The 14,501-nt window shown below is 40.3% G+C and overlaps 1 protein-coding gene across 3 annotated transcripts in view; it reads left to right on the forward strand.

Annotated features, from left to right (window-relative positions):
- The window catches only part of UNC80 (unc-80 homolog, NALCN channel complex subunit), a 223,869-nt gene extending 214,293 nt beyond the window's left edge, over positions 1-9,576 (forward strand). For all 3 annotated transcript variants that reach the window (XM_047773388.1, XM_047773387.1, XM_047773389.1), the window contains 4 exons: positions 1,140-1,221; positions 2,644-2,755; positions 4,142-4,341; positions 5,703-9,576. In XM_047773388.1, coding sequence (XP_047629344.1) covers positions 1,140-1,221; positions 2,644-2,755; positions 4,142-4,341; positions 5,703-5,969 — 661 coding nt within the window. In that variant the 3' untranslated portion in view covers positions 5,970-9,576. The remainder of the gene's footprint in view (positions 1-1,139; positions 1,222-2,643; positions 2,756-4,141; positions 4,342-5,702) is intronic.
- Positions 9,577-14,501: the final 4,925 nt, after the last annotated feature.

Here is a 14,501-nt window from a genome sequence, read left to right on the forward strand (position 1 = left end):
CAATTTCTTTCCCTACAACTGCAGGGAGACTGTATTTAGATAAGCTTTTTTTTTTTTTTTTTTTTTTTTTGATTACATTGAATGAATACAGTCTTTCTGTTTTCATGGACAGTTGCTGACTCTGCATTCCTCTGTGGAATATTTTACTGTAAAAACCATTTGTAGATGACTCTCCTTTTGCAAAGGCAAAGCAGAAATTAATTACCCATTAACCAAATAATCACATTGGCATCATCCACAGGATTACAGTGTTCTCTGGGGCACAATACATTTCTTTTTTTTCACCTCCACTCCATTATAAATCCCCATTACACATGCATGCAGAATGAAAAAGGGTCATGGGCCCATGACAGTGTTTTCAGCTTCACCTAACACTAAAATAGGGACCACTGCCGGTAGTCATTTTTGCATATAAAAGACACACATACACAGTAAATTTGGGGGGAGCAGGTTGTTACTTTTATAAATCATGTGCTATGTCTGGGTGCAGCTATTCAATATTAATTAATTAAGCATCTAAGTTGTAATGATAGCTTCATTACTTTGCCAGCCTTTTAAATCTGAAACTGTTTTTACACGATATTTAATCGTCTATCCGTGTGACTATTCATTTACTCAGTCACAGAGACTTCAGGCTGCAAACATGTGTTGAATGTGACCCTTCACCCAAATGGATTCTGTGTCTGATGTGTTTGATATTCGTCCATCTTATTTTCATTTAAATTGAAATTTAAAAAAAGGTGTTTCCATCCATGTGATAAGAGTTGTTCGTGTTTGTTTGTCACCACCTTTTTCCTTACCCTTGAAAAAAAAAAAATTGAGATTAGAATATGAGATCTTAAGCCAATTGGTGGCTTCCAAACCAGGGGTGTGTTTGAATCGATGTTTTGCTGAATGATAGATCCGGCATCAGTGATTGAAAAGAGAATCTCAATTTTGGCAGCTTGGGGCTACAAGGCCCTGTCCTTCCTCCGAAACCTTTGAAAACTCCCATCCCAGGGATTCTTTCCCAACCTTCCTTCAAAGATAACGGTATCTTTGAAGTGACTGTTTCCTATCAGTGATTTTGGCTAACACCCACCAGAGGACCATCTTCTGCCCTCTCTCCAGAGGACGCTAACACTGTTGGTGCTTGACAGGGTGGCAAGTGTGCAGAGTGAACCTGGCCAACAGAACCTCCTCCTTCAACAGCCACTGGGGAGGAAGAGGGGCCTGAGGCAGGTAAGCAGACCCTGAAAGGCCAGGAGAGTCATCCTAAGAAATGGAAGCTCTATTCAATTTTTAATGCCCAGGTATATGAAGACCATATTTTGCCTTCTCCCCACCTGAAATAAGCAGTACAGAGCAACGTTAAAACATGCTGAGAGTTTGGAGCTTCTATTTTAGCTCTGAACCTTCTTCTTAGCAAAGCTGATTACTTGGCAACCTAAGGGGGCCTATACTTTTATTTGCTCCCTATCCAGAAATCTTGGCCAGCCAAACTACTGGCCATAGAAGATTCATTATAAAGTTGATTTAAGGCCTGTTTCTGTGCAGAGGCAGAGACATAGTCATTCAAGATAAACAATTCCATTTAAAACTGAAATTGAAGTAAAGATCATCTTTGCAGCTTTCTTTACCTGGGGTTCCTCTATATTACTATCTAAATAAAAACCTAAGTGAGGCTTTGTGTGGTTACTTTGATGGGAACATCCCAGCACTGATTTGGAGACCAGACATTTCCCTAGCATCTGAGGTGTTTGTTTGTTTTTATCAACCTCCCCTTGAGAGGTAGCGTATGTTCACCATAGCTTTCAGATGAGCACAGGCTAATTGGTAAGCAATAATTGTTAGTTTTGGGGTTCCCGTTGTGGCCCAGGGGTTAACAAACCCAACTAGTATCCATGAGGATACAGGTTCGATCCCTGGCCTTGCTTAGTGGGTTAAAAATCTGGCATTGCCATGAGCTGTGGTTAGGTGGCAGACGTGGCTCAGATCCCACCTTCCCGTGGTGTAGGCCAGTGGCTACAGCTCCAATTAAGACCCCCTAGCCTGGGAACTTCCATATGCTGCAGGTGTGGCCCTAAAAATCAAAAAAATAAAAATTGTTGGAGTTCCCACTGTGGCTCAGTGGTTAACGAATCCAACTAGGAACCATAAGGTTGTGGGTTCCATCCCTGGCCTTGCTCAGTGGGTTAAGGATCTGGCGTTGCTGTGGCTCTGGCGTAGGCTGGTGGCTATGGCTCCTATTCAACCCCTAGCCTGGGAACCTCCATATGCTGCAAGAGCAGCCCAAGAAATGGCAAAAAGACCAAAAGATTTTTTTTAAATTAAAAAATAAAAATTGTAAGTTTTGTATTCTTAAATTCACTGAAATTCTCACTGTGACTATTTTAAATTATGTCAATATTCTTAGGATATATAAAGGGGTAATAATCAGAAGATAGAATTGGTTCAAGGGGATACCAGAATCAAGTGTGTACTTGTATTTAAATATGCAGAAAGACATTTATTTTATTTAGTATGAATGTAGGGAACAACCATTAGATCCACAGAAACCCACCAAGAAAGGAGCAAACCATAGTCAGAATCCTTGGAGCCTCAGTCTCTCCTTACAGGCCATTAGACCCACTTGCTAGCTTTCTTCTGCCTATTCTCTTTCAGCTAAGACGTCCTCTACTGTCTCGTCAGAAGACTCAGACGGAATCCAGGAACCGCCATGGGGCTCGGCTGTCAACCACTCGCAGGAGCATTCAACCTAAAACAAAGCCATCTGGTGAGGCCTCCTGTGTCCAGTCTAACTACACCACTGACACACCACCCACTTGGGAAGGCCTGCAGAGACTAAACTCATGTAGATAAGCACATCTGTGGGAGCCACTAGGAAAAGGGAAGAAGTTTCCCAGAAAACTCGAATGCCTTTTTTTTCTTCATCTTTCCCTCCTATCCCTACCCTCATGAACTAGGGAAAGGGAACAGTCCAAGGTAAACCTCAAATGTTTCAAAAGTTTGCCTATAGGAGGTTGTGCTTTATTTACCCAAACCAGGGACTGGGTTTGTTGTATGTCTTACTGAAGACAAAGGAATAAGGAATAATAGGGACTTTTATGGTTGTTTGTTTTTTTTTTATTCTTTGGGGACTTTTTTTAATTGTAGTTGATTTGCAATATTGTGTTAACTTCTGTGCAGCAAAGTGATATATATATAAATACACACACACATACATTTTCTAAAAATATTCTTTTCCATTATGGCTTATCATAGTACTTTGACTATTGTTCCCTGTGCTATACAATAGGACCTTATTGTTTATCCCCTTTGTGTATAATACATCAGCTAACCCCAATCTCCCACTCCATCCCTCACCCAACCTTGGCAACCAACCACAGGTCTATTCTCCTTGTCCATGAGTCTGTTTCTGTTTTGTAGGTAGGTTCATTTGTGTCATATTTTAGAGTCTGCATAAAAATGATTATCATATGGTATTTGTCTTTTTCTGACTTCACTTAGTATGAGAATCTCTAGTTCCATTCATGTTGCTGCAAATGACATTATTTCATTTTATGGCCGAGAATATTCCTGAGTGTGTGTGGGTCACATCTTAATCCATTCATCTTTCAGTGGACAATTAGGTTGTTTCTGTGTCTCTTGTGAATTGTCTGCTGTGAACATAGCCGTGCATGTATCTTTTTACATCATAGCTTTGTCCAGATATATGCCTAGGAGTAGGATTGCTGGCTCATATGGTAGTTCTATATTTAGTTTTCTGAGGAACCTCCACACTGTTTTCCATAGTGGCTATAACAACTTAACATTCCCCTCAACAGTGTAGGAGGGTTCTAATAGGGACTTTTAAATTCTGTTGGCAGTTGTTATGAATGATAACCAAGCTCACTCCATTCTCTATGCCAATCTTGTTTTTATGTAAAAACTATTTATGTGAAAAGGCAACTTATGTAAAAATGATTTTTCTACCCAAGTCCTGCTCTTTGTAAGGTAAAATCAAAACATGTACATAATAGTCACACTTGCTCTCAATTATCAGTAAACCATCAGTGTCTTTATTATAAAAAGCCTAGAGACATGGGTTAAAGCTAATTATTAAGCACTGCCAATATGCTTTCCTCCTGTCCCTGTTTACTGCTTTACGTCTGACCTACAGTGGATCAGAAACGATCTGTAACCTTCATTGAGGCTCAGCCGGAGTCAGCAGGTGCCCCAGCAGACACACTTTCTGCCACAGGCCAGCCACAGGGCTGCAGCCCGGCCCTAGCCAGGAAACCAGAAGGGATGGACAAACCAGTCCTCACATCTTCCCCCGCCATTGTTGTTGCTGATCTCCACAGCCTTTCTCCCAAGCAGGTGAGGGCACTAGAGAAACAGGTAAGGCTTGTTCCCTGCATTCTTATGTTTGGGAACCCACTAAGATATCGAAATGTATTTCATATAATTTAAGTCTGGATCTGTAATGTTTTGTTATAGCAAGACAGACACTGGTCCTGTCATGAGAAAGGTCTATATATAGTATATGGTTGAGGATACATCTCCTTAAGAGGAAGAATTGAAGTCTTCATAGTCCGTGTTATGAAAACCCTAGGAGGAAATAATATTTCACAGTTAAAATTATCATTGAGGGAGTTCCCATTGTGGTGCAGCGGAAACGAATCTGACTAGGAACCATGAGGTTGCGGGTTCAATCTCTGGCCTCGCTCAGTGGGTTGGGGATCTGGCATTGCCGTGGGCTGTGGTGTAAGTCACAGACACGGCTCATGGCTGTGGCTGCGGCATAGGCTGGCAGCTGTAGCTCTGATTAGACCCCTAGCCTGGGAACCTCCATATGCCGCAAGTATAGCCCTAAAAAGACAAAAGACAACAACAACAAAAACTTACCATTGAAAACCAGTATAGAATACATAGTGGAAAGACGGTTCAATTAAAACAAATTAAGTTACCAATTTAGAGGACGCTCTTTTAAGTATATATCCTTCTGAATCCTGTGAGAGAAATTTTTGTTTTGCTCTTTTTCATCACTTTTTTACTATTTTTCTCACTTTGATTTCTTTTTTTCTACTTTTGATTTTTGTAAATAAATTTCCATGGGTCCCATGTTCTTCTCATGTGTTACTGAAAGAAAGCTATGGGGCAGTATACTATATACATTTGTAAAGTCTTTAATGGTTAAGAATTGGGACACCATTATCTCATTTTATCCTCGCAGTCTACAAGATAAGCCAGATAAGAAAATTATGCTCCTGCAACAGCTTAGAAAACAGGCTTAGAAAGTTGGAAGGTCCTATATGAGCTCTTACATATAAGAAAAGCTAAAGCTGGGTCCAGCTTTATGATTCTTTATCCATCTAGACAACATTTTTTTTTTGTTTTTTTTTTTTGTTGTTGTTGTTTTGTCTCTTGTCTTTTTAGGGCTACACCTGCAGCATATGGAGGTTCCCAGGCTAGGGATCCAATCAGAGCTAGAGCTGCCAGCCTACACCACAGCCACAGTAACACCAGATCCAAGCTGCATCTGTGACCTACACCACAGCTCATGGCAACTCTGGATCCTAAACCCACTGAGCAAGGCCAGGGATCGAACCTGCAACCTCATGGTTCCTGGTCGGGTTTGTTAACCACTGAGGCACGACAGGAATTCTGACAACATTTTTTGATACCCTCCCTGGTACACATCCTACCTTTCCATGATGTAAAGATCCTTTCGGTTATAGGGTGAGAGCCTCCCAGCTGAAGAAGGGGAAAAGAAAGAGGACACGGAAGTACCAGGTGCTACAGCGCACAGTCCCCTCTCTGCTCAGCTCTCGGACCCTGATGACTTCACAGGCCTTGAGACATCCATCCTCCTACAGCACGGAGACACTGTCCTTCACATCAGTGAGGAAAATGGCATGGAGAACCCCCTGCTTTCTGGCCCATTCCCTTTCACTCCCACTGAGCTGGGGGAGGCTGATGTCGACCTAGATGAATCTCATGTTTAATTCTGTACCTTTTAAGAGCTGTAGGTGTAGAAAAGAGGTAGAAGGGATCACTTTGCTAAAAGTTGAAAACTTTTGCTTTGAAAAGATGAAAACACAGCACTTTACACCCAATGGGTAGCACAAATCCCAGTAGATTTTGCTGCCAATGTGCATATTGTATCATAAACATCTTCTCAAACTCAATGGCTGAGGTGGTTTGGTTATGTGAAGACCATAAAAACCAGGGAGGAATAAAGGGAAAGAGCCATTTCACTGCACATTGTTTATGATTCAAGAAGCCTTGAGCAGTTAAAAATGTATACTACTACAGAGCTGCTAACCTAGGAATATTAACAAATAATGTGTTCTAAAAAGAGAATGCAATTTTTGGAGGTTACATTATACATCTCATGCAAATGTTTATTTTTATAATTTTAGAAGCATTAAATCAGGTGGCTCTACAAGTAGCAGTTTACATAAAAATAATCAATAAGGAAAATATTAGTTTGAGGAAACTAAATAGCAAATAAACCTGCAGCCATTTTTTTTTTTGATCAATACAGCAATTTAGAAGGAAAAAATGCTATTTTTAGAGCTGTGGACTTTCAGTATTTATTTTTTAACTGTCACTGTCATTGCATTTTATAAATCAAAATGCTAATGCCATAAGATCATTCTATTTCATAATCAACACATTAGAGCATATTCTAGAAATAAACACAATTCTGAATTAAGGACCTAAATAGCCTATACTATGATGAAAATTAAATGTGAATATTATAGCTAGAAAGAGATGATATTCCTACTTCTAGCCCTGACAACACCAATGCCAAGATTGGAAAACATTGGGAAATGTGATTTATTTTCCTTTATAATGTCCTGTGCCTGCCCTTGAGGCCATATTTTCAGATATTAAGGTTAGTATGATTAGAACTAGTTCAATAAAATAACTTTTTCTCAATGTTAACAATATTCATATGATCCTTTGGAGATTACGTTTATGAGGAAAAAATATAAAACAAGAAATTTATTTATAGATATAGTTTGTGTATTTTACCTTAACTTGAAGTTCAGTTACTTCAAGAAAAGTATAAAACTTAGAAAGGCTTCTGAGGCCATATCGAGTATGCTATCCTATAGTAGGGCTTGGCACCGCATAGTTTAAGATTACATTTCAAATTTTTAACAGTTTATGTTAGAAAACCGGTACATAACTTTGAAGTATATTAAAAACCTATATACATACCTAAATTGGTATGGTGGTGTGTGTGAGTGTGTGTGGGGGTGTGTGTGTGTATGTTTTCTAGTCCTGATGCTAAGGTTAGACTTTGACTACATAGCAATGAACTTAAAACCCATTCATTCTGTATACTTAAACTATGAAATGTATATGTATATATATAAAAGAGACCTATTAAATCCACTCATCACAAAGGAAAATTATTTTTCTGTTAGAATTGCTTATTAAGTAGGCATTGTTTTTATTGTGATTTATATTTTCCAATATAATTTGGGGTTTTGGTCTCATTTACTAATAGAATGAAAGATATCTGTGAGTTGAAGGACAAAACTAAAAAATTTAAAACTTCAGAAAATAGAGGTGGTAAATGGCCTCTTCTATGTTTTACAATATTTTCAGGACACTTATTGCTGAATTCTCAAGTGCAGAAATATACATATATAACTGGTTTTATGACTCTTTCTAAGCTGATATATTTCGCCTGTTAAAAATTATGCTGCTCAATTAGTGTTAGAGGCCTTATGTTTGGTAATTACAAGTGTCTGGGCTATATGAGTCTCTATATATGTGCGTGTTTTGTTCCAGTTTCTTGATTCTTGATTTAAATTCTCTATGTATAATCATATCAAATATTTAAAAAGTAAAAGGGTCAAAGATGATTATTAACTATCTCACCAGAATCCTATATACCTTTATATATATTTAAAAAGTATTGAGCTGTTTTGAATATGACTATGCTGGCCTGTCTGCCTTTTAGCCTGATTCCTTCACTCTAGTGTTACAAAAGTCTGATGGAAACTTTTTCACTAAGCTAAGTAATGTCGTACCTTGCAAAAAAAGCCTCCACTCTGACAAACAGGGCCTTATAGATTGGGGATGTTTTCATACTGGGAGTACGGAGATTTTGCAGATGTGTGCATCTGTTCCATTTAAGGTGCCCTTAAATGTGTTGAATGTAATGTGTTAAATGTTTATGTGTAATCTATAAAATATTTATGTATGTGCATAAGACTGTCACAAGATGTATTCTCAGGAATACTGTTACCTGGAGTTTGAAGGAATAATTATTTTTAAAAAAGTTGGGGAAGATTAGACAAAGTTCAAGATAAATAACGATTTTTTGTAATTCAAAAAAAATCATTGAGCATATGACTAAAAGTTAATTATTACACGTGACAAATATAGTATTGGTAATAGCAGATCATTTCCTAAGCTATGATACTTAATAATATTTATCTTATTCAGAGGAAAATTAAAACAGACACCTACTTCCCATATAAAAAATTGGACTCAACCAAGAAGTTGCTTCTTCTGAAATTAAATTTTGAGAGACCTTAGAATAAGCATTTATCATCCACGATAGTGGGTGTAGATTTACTCAGATTCAATTAAAACAGTTCAAATTCTGGATACAGCATTTTATACAGCAAAACATTTACTGTCTTTTTTTTCAATATTTGCTGCTTTCTATAATTCTATTAGATAAGTTTTTTTTTTTTTTTTCCTAAAAAAGGAGCTATTGAATACATTGAGACAAGGCACTGGGAACTGTAGTGTCAAAACCATAAATGGGCATGGCAGTACTGGGTGGGGGGAATCTGTGGAGTCTGGGGGTCTGGTTAGGGTCTGTTGCACACAGGCTGGGAGTAGCTGGTTTGCCATTTCAAGCAAGAAAGAGTATCTTAGGCCGGATGATATTTCCTTCCTTCTTTAGTACCCGTCCCTTTAGTTGGTAAAAACATTCTCCACTCTGCTGCCCAGCTCTGAGAGTATCTGAGATGGGAATAGACTGTACATAGGGACCTATAGGGAAGAAAGGGTCATAAATGACAGTCCAAAATTGACATTAAATACCCTTTCTTAAGTTATACAGGAGACTTTAATAGTCTCCAGAATTTGCTGCTATCACATCATGCTGTTGCCCTGTGACTTCACACTTCTAATTCCATGGCCTTGTCTTGGGAGTGAATAGAAAGTGTCGCTTCCTCATTTACTTTGTGGGTCCTAACTGCAGTATTTCAGAAACAAAGTTTGGACACTCAGGAGAATAAAAACATGTTTAGGGCATAATGTATTTGGAAAAGGTTAAGAAAAATTTACTTATTGTAGGATCATTTAGGATCACAGATCCATGTACCTCCATATTTTCCAATACTCACTGTGACCACAGGATGAAAATCCTTTCTTAGCCATTTTATAGGTAAAAACAAAAAATTGACTACACAGCCAACTTCCCTCAGATGACTATGAAGTTTGTTATGATTACTGAATGACCAAAGAGCATGGAAAAAATGCATATGAATAAATACTAAAATGTTTATGAAAGATATTTATGAAAGACTTCTGTGTTTGAATATGCACATATAATAAAATAAATCTAAAAGGATTTGAGATGCTTAATTTGGTTTCATTTCTCATTTTTCAACATAGGGAATAGGTTAACTCATTCAGGAAAATGTTCATTTTAGATCCCTGGAGTGTGCTTTTGTTTTGGGCCACTGGAGCATCCTCGATGTCTCTCCTCAACCCCTCATAGTCTGGCCCAAGGTCACCCTTCAGTTAGAAACTTCCAATTCCTAACTCCAGCCCCAACTAAGCTCCATTCTACTCATGCTTTCCATCCCTAACTTTCTAAATAAAGCAGAATGGGTATATTGGGATACACGTACCCTCGTGTGACTTCTCTGCTCACTTATGACCTGTTGGAATGGCTGGTAGATTTCCCAAGGAGGAACATTAAGGACACAGTTATTCTCTGAATGTGGCCAGAACCATTATGACATCCAAGTTACCACCAGTTCTGTTTTTCATACAAAGTTGCCCTATCCTTACCCTCTAAGGCCTGCTCTTGCTAAATCCTTTTTTTCCCCCTTCTTGTGAATTTTTTACCCAAAAAATTATGTTCCCTTCTTGGCATAGAGCCAAAAGACGGCCAACCCAGAGATTGGTAGAAGGAAAGATTTATGATTTTCAGCAGGTAAGAGGAATACTGGGGATCTTTCCCAAAGCAGTGTCTCCAGAAGGAGCAAAATTGCGGAAGGTTTAAGCTAAGGGCACATGCATATTCATGAAGGGGCTTAGGTGGTGGACAGAGCCCAAGTTTTAGTTGATTGAAGTCATGAGGGTCAGAAAAGGTCAACAGCATCATCATCCCAGGTTCCAGCTGATTGGGTGGTTGAGGCCTTGAGTTAATCTTTACCATTGAAACAAAACTGGGATAGTTTACAACTGATATGTTATCTTTGCTACTGTTACTTCTCTTGCCTGATGATAGTTTTTGTTTCTGCATTCTCCCCTTAAGATTATTGATTACTGAGACCTGTTCAAGGGCTATCATTAATGCTAGGCTTTGATCACAAAATGGCTTAGTCCAAAAACGGCTTCTCTTATGTCAATAAAACCGCACCTGGTTCTCTTTCCCCAGGGATTCCCCCCATCCCAAACCCCTTTTCTACTTATAGTTTTACTACGTCTCTTCCTGATCCAATGACCCAAGACACCTTTGGCAGAGGAAAAGTCACTCTTACCCCGTTCTGGATTTTGTCTGAACAGTAAAAACACGTTACAACTTGTCAATAAGCATTCCTACGAGAAATACAAAAAAAGAAGGGATGAAGACCAGAACCAGAGAGGAGTAATAATAATCACCACCACCACTGTATACTGAGCACCAAGCATCCAGCGCTGGGCACATATTTGCATTCACAAACCCTAAACTCTGAGCACTATCTCTCTTTCTCTCTCTCTCTCTCTTTTTCTCTCTTTTTTTTTTTTCCCCTGGCTGCACCCAGGGCATGCAGAAGTACCCAGGCCAGGGGTCAAACCCACACTGTAGCTTAGAAGTGAGCCACAGCAGTGACAACACTGGCTCCTTAACCCACTGTGCCACCAGGGAACTCCTGAGCAAGAAACCATGTCCAAGCTTTTGCATCCTTCTGTTTTGAAATAAAAGGCATTTCCTTTAGCCTCCTAGGCATCCTCTCAGGCTGACTCAAGAATTAGTGATTAGGAAATATCGATAGAGATAAAAGCTAGTTAAATCAGTCTCCATTATGTTATGCTTTGCCTTGGCCCACTAACTAATACCAGATATTAACACTGAATACTTCCTAGATCATGTAAACCTGAATTTAGCTCAGTTTCTCTTGTATTTAGAATTGTTTGATCTGCAAGTGCTTACTTTTCTTTAAGCCGAGTACATAGAGCTCATTGATTCCAAAGACAAAGACACATACTGAGACATATATCTAGACAGAGATCTCATAGCTTTATCTTAAAATGTGATCTAGAGAATCTTATGGCCAGGGCACCTTACAAAGGGAAATCATCTTTTTACATATCATTGGCTTGTAAGTGAATGTGGTCCAATTCTGGAGACCGCATCTCAAGGGGCTGCATTCAGGAGACAAATCTGAGTTTCCCATAGCTGCCACATATGTGTACACATAAGACAAATGCAAACATATAAGGAACACAATATGATTCCTGCAGGAGAAAAGCAAAAGGGTGACATCCAAGAGTTTCCTCAACTTTTTCCAATGAAAGTTTCTCTTTTAACAATAAACAAGGAGTTTCCATCATGGCTCAGTGGTAACGAACCTGACTAGTGTCCATGAGGAAGTGGGTTTGATCCCTGACCTTGCTCAGTGGGCTAAAGATTCAGCATTGCCATGAGCTGTAGTATAGGTCACAGAAATGACTTGGATCCCTTGTTGCTGTGGTTGTGGTGTACGCTGGCAGCTACAGCTCCAATTTGACCCCTAGCCTGGGAACTTCCAGATGTGTGGGTGCAGCCCTAAAAGGACAAAAAACAAAACAAAACAAAACAAAGCAAAAACAAACCAATAAACAGCATGCAAATGGAAAGACAGGGAATCATGACTGCAAGTGTCAGGGCAAGTCATCTGGTAAATGCAAAACAAAAAATAGCAGCTGGGATAAGTTACATTTACTTACTTGAATTTATTTATTTTTTATTTTTTGTCTTCTTGTCTTTTAGGGCCACACCGGCAGCCTGTGGAGGTTCCCAGGCTAGGGGTCGAAGTGGAGCTGTGGTCACCGGCCTACGCCAGAGCCACAGCAATGCCAGATCTGAACCGTGTCTGCAACCTACACCACAGCTCACGGCAATGTCAGATCCTTAACTCACTGAGCGAGGCCAGGGATCAAACATGCATCCTCAAGGATGCTAATCAGGTTCGTTAACCACTGAGCTATGATGGGCACTCCCTTACTTACCTGAATTTAAAAGACTCTTTCCTTCTCCTTTCTCTTTCTCTCCCCACCTCTGCCCTGTTTTGAAGTTCTACTAGTTACTCAAAGCCAAAGTCTCAGGCAAAGTGGGCTGTGTTTGTTCATCAAGAACATGATAAGAGTTAGCTGCGTACTTTCTCCTAGGCGTATTCTTGCTCTCTGAGGGTCAGAACATGAAAAAAAAAAATTCATCAAGCTAGCTTTCTCTAATTGCATATGTTAACAAGTTTTGGAATTTCAACAGTTTTATCTCAATTTTGGCAGACATGTCGACCTATAGTTATAAATTTCCTCTGATGGCGTTCCTGTCCTGGCTCAGTGGAAATGAAACTGACTAGCATCCATGAGGATGCAGTGGTTCAGGTTCAATCCCTGGCCTGGCTCAGTGGGTTATGGATCTGGCGTTGCCGTGAGCTGTGCTGTAGGTTGCAGATGCAGCTGGGATCTGGCGTTGCTGTGGCCAGTAGCTACAACTCCAATTTGACCCCTAGCCTAGGAACCTCCATGTGCCGCGAGTATTGCCCTAAAAAGCAAAAAATTTTTCTGGAGTCTAAAGAATATTGTGGCCACACAGTTTAAAGTCAATTTTTCCTTATTCATAGGTTTACAAGTATAGGTCCACAAGTCTGCCAAAATTTTCCCTCTGGGGCTGTCAAATAGAAATAATTTCCATATATTTGATTAAAAAAAAAAACCAGAATGCTTGCCAGCAAATAGAAGCCTCAAACCAGAAAAACCGAACCAGACAGCACAAAGCTCAGATTGGCTTCCAAGTCCCACTAAGCCTGTGACCTTAGTCCAAGTGTTGCCTTATAGGTGGGATTTCTGAAACAGAAGATCCCTAGATGGAACCTAAGACTTGGCTCCTTAGATGAACAAAGTCCAAGGGGGCCTCAGAGTGCATGCTGGGGGACTTGCCCAGATACCCAGATGTTGGCCAAGGCATCATGACATCCCAGGATTGTACACTTCTCCTTCCCCAAAATAATTCCTCAGAGTAGAAATTTGAGCTGGTGTGGGTGGGAGGAAGAAAGGAATGCTCAAAGTGAAGGTCGCCCTCAGCACCTGCTAGGCAGACTCCCTTTCACTCTCCATCCCCAACCCTTCTGGGATGGCAGACCAGGTATGAGAGTCAGATCGTGGATGAGCCCCCAAATTTTGCTATTTTTTTAGGGCCGCACCTGCGGCATATGGAGGTTCCCAGGCTAGGGGTCTAATCGGAGCTGTAGCTGCCGGCCTACACCACAGCCACAGCAACGTCAGATCTGAGCCGTGTCTGCAACCTACACCACAGCTCATGGTTTCATTTCCACTGTGCCACGACAGGAACTCCGTTTTCGTTTGAGCCCCCAAATTTCGTAGCTAAGATTGGCCTCTGTACACTGGCACCAGTTAAGTCACAGAGATGGCTTTGGGTGAAGCAGAAAGAACAGCTTTACTGCTTTGCCAGGCAAAGGAGGGCACAGCAGGGTAACACCTCAAAACAGTGTTTCCCCTTGAGAGAGAATACCAAGAGGACTTCTAGGTTTAGCTCAAAAAAAGGACTGTAGGTAAAGATTACTGTCCTGGGATTCTTCTCCCTCCATGGATCATTTCTGTTAGATTTCAAGCCCCCTTCAAGGAGAGTTCAAAGCCTCTGGCCAAGGCAAGAATTGCCAGACCTTTATCATTGCCCCACTCATCTCTGTGTTTATGCCCTTTGCCCACCTTGAGCAACCTGGTCTACTCCTAGGAAGGAAAGTTAAGTGGCTCACTCCCCACCCCACCTCTATAAGGGCCTTAAACGCCCCAACCAACCAGCAAGTATATCATAAGACCCTTTGTCTCTCCACCTCACCATGCTCAATAAACTCCTCACCATGCTCAATAAACTCCTCTTTCTTTTCACTCTGATATGAGTTCAGAAATTCTTCTTCTGACCCATGTGCACAGACCGCGACTATTTCAAAGTCATCAAGGCCACAGTCAGGTGGTCAGTGATGGGTTCTGGTGGTCTTTGGGGTTATTGCACCTGGACTTTCTCTTGGCAGTGAAAGTTGCCCACAAAAGAAAGGGGGTTT

This window comes from Phacochoerus africanus, chromosome 3 (genome assembly GCF_016906955.1).
Source record: "Phacochoerus africanus isolate WHEZ1 chromosome 3, ROS_Pafr_v1, whole genome shotgun sequence".
NCBI classification, from domain to species: Eukaryota; Metazoa; Chordata; class Mammalia; order Artiodactyla; family Suidae; genus Phacochoerus; species Phacochoerus africanus.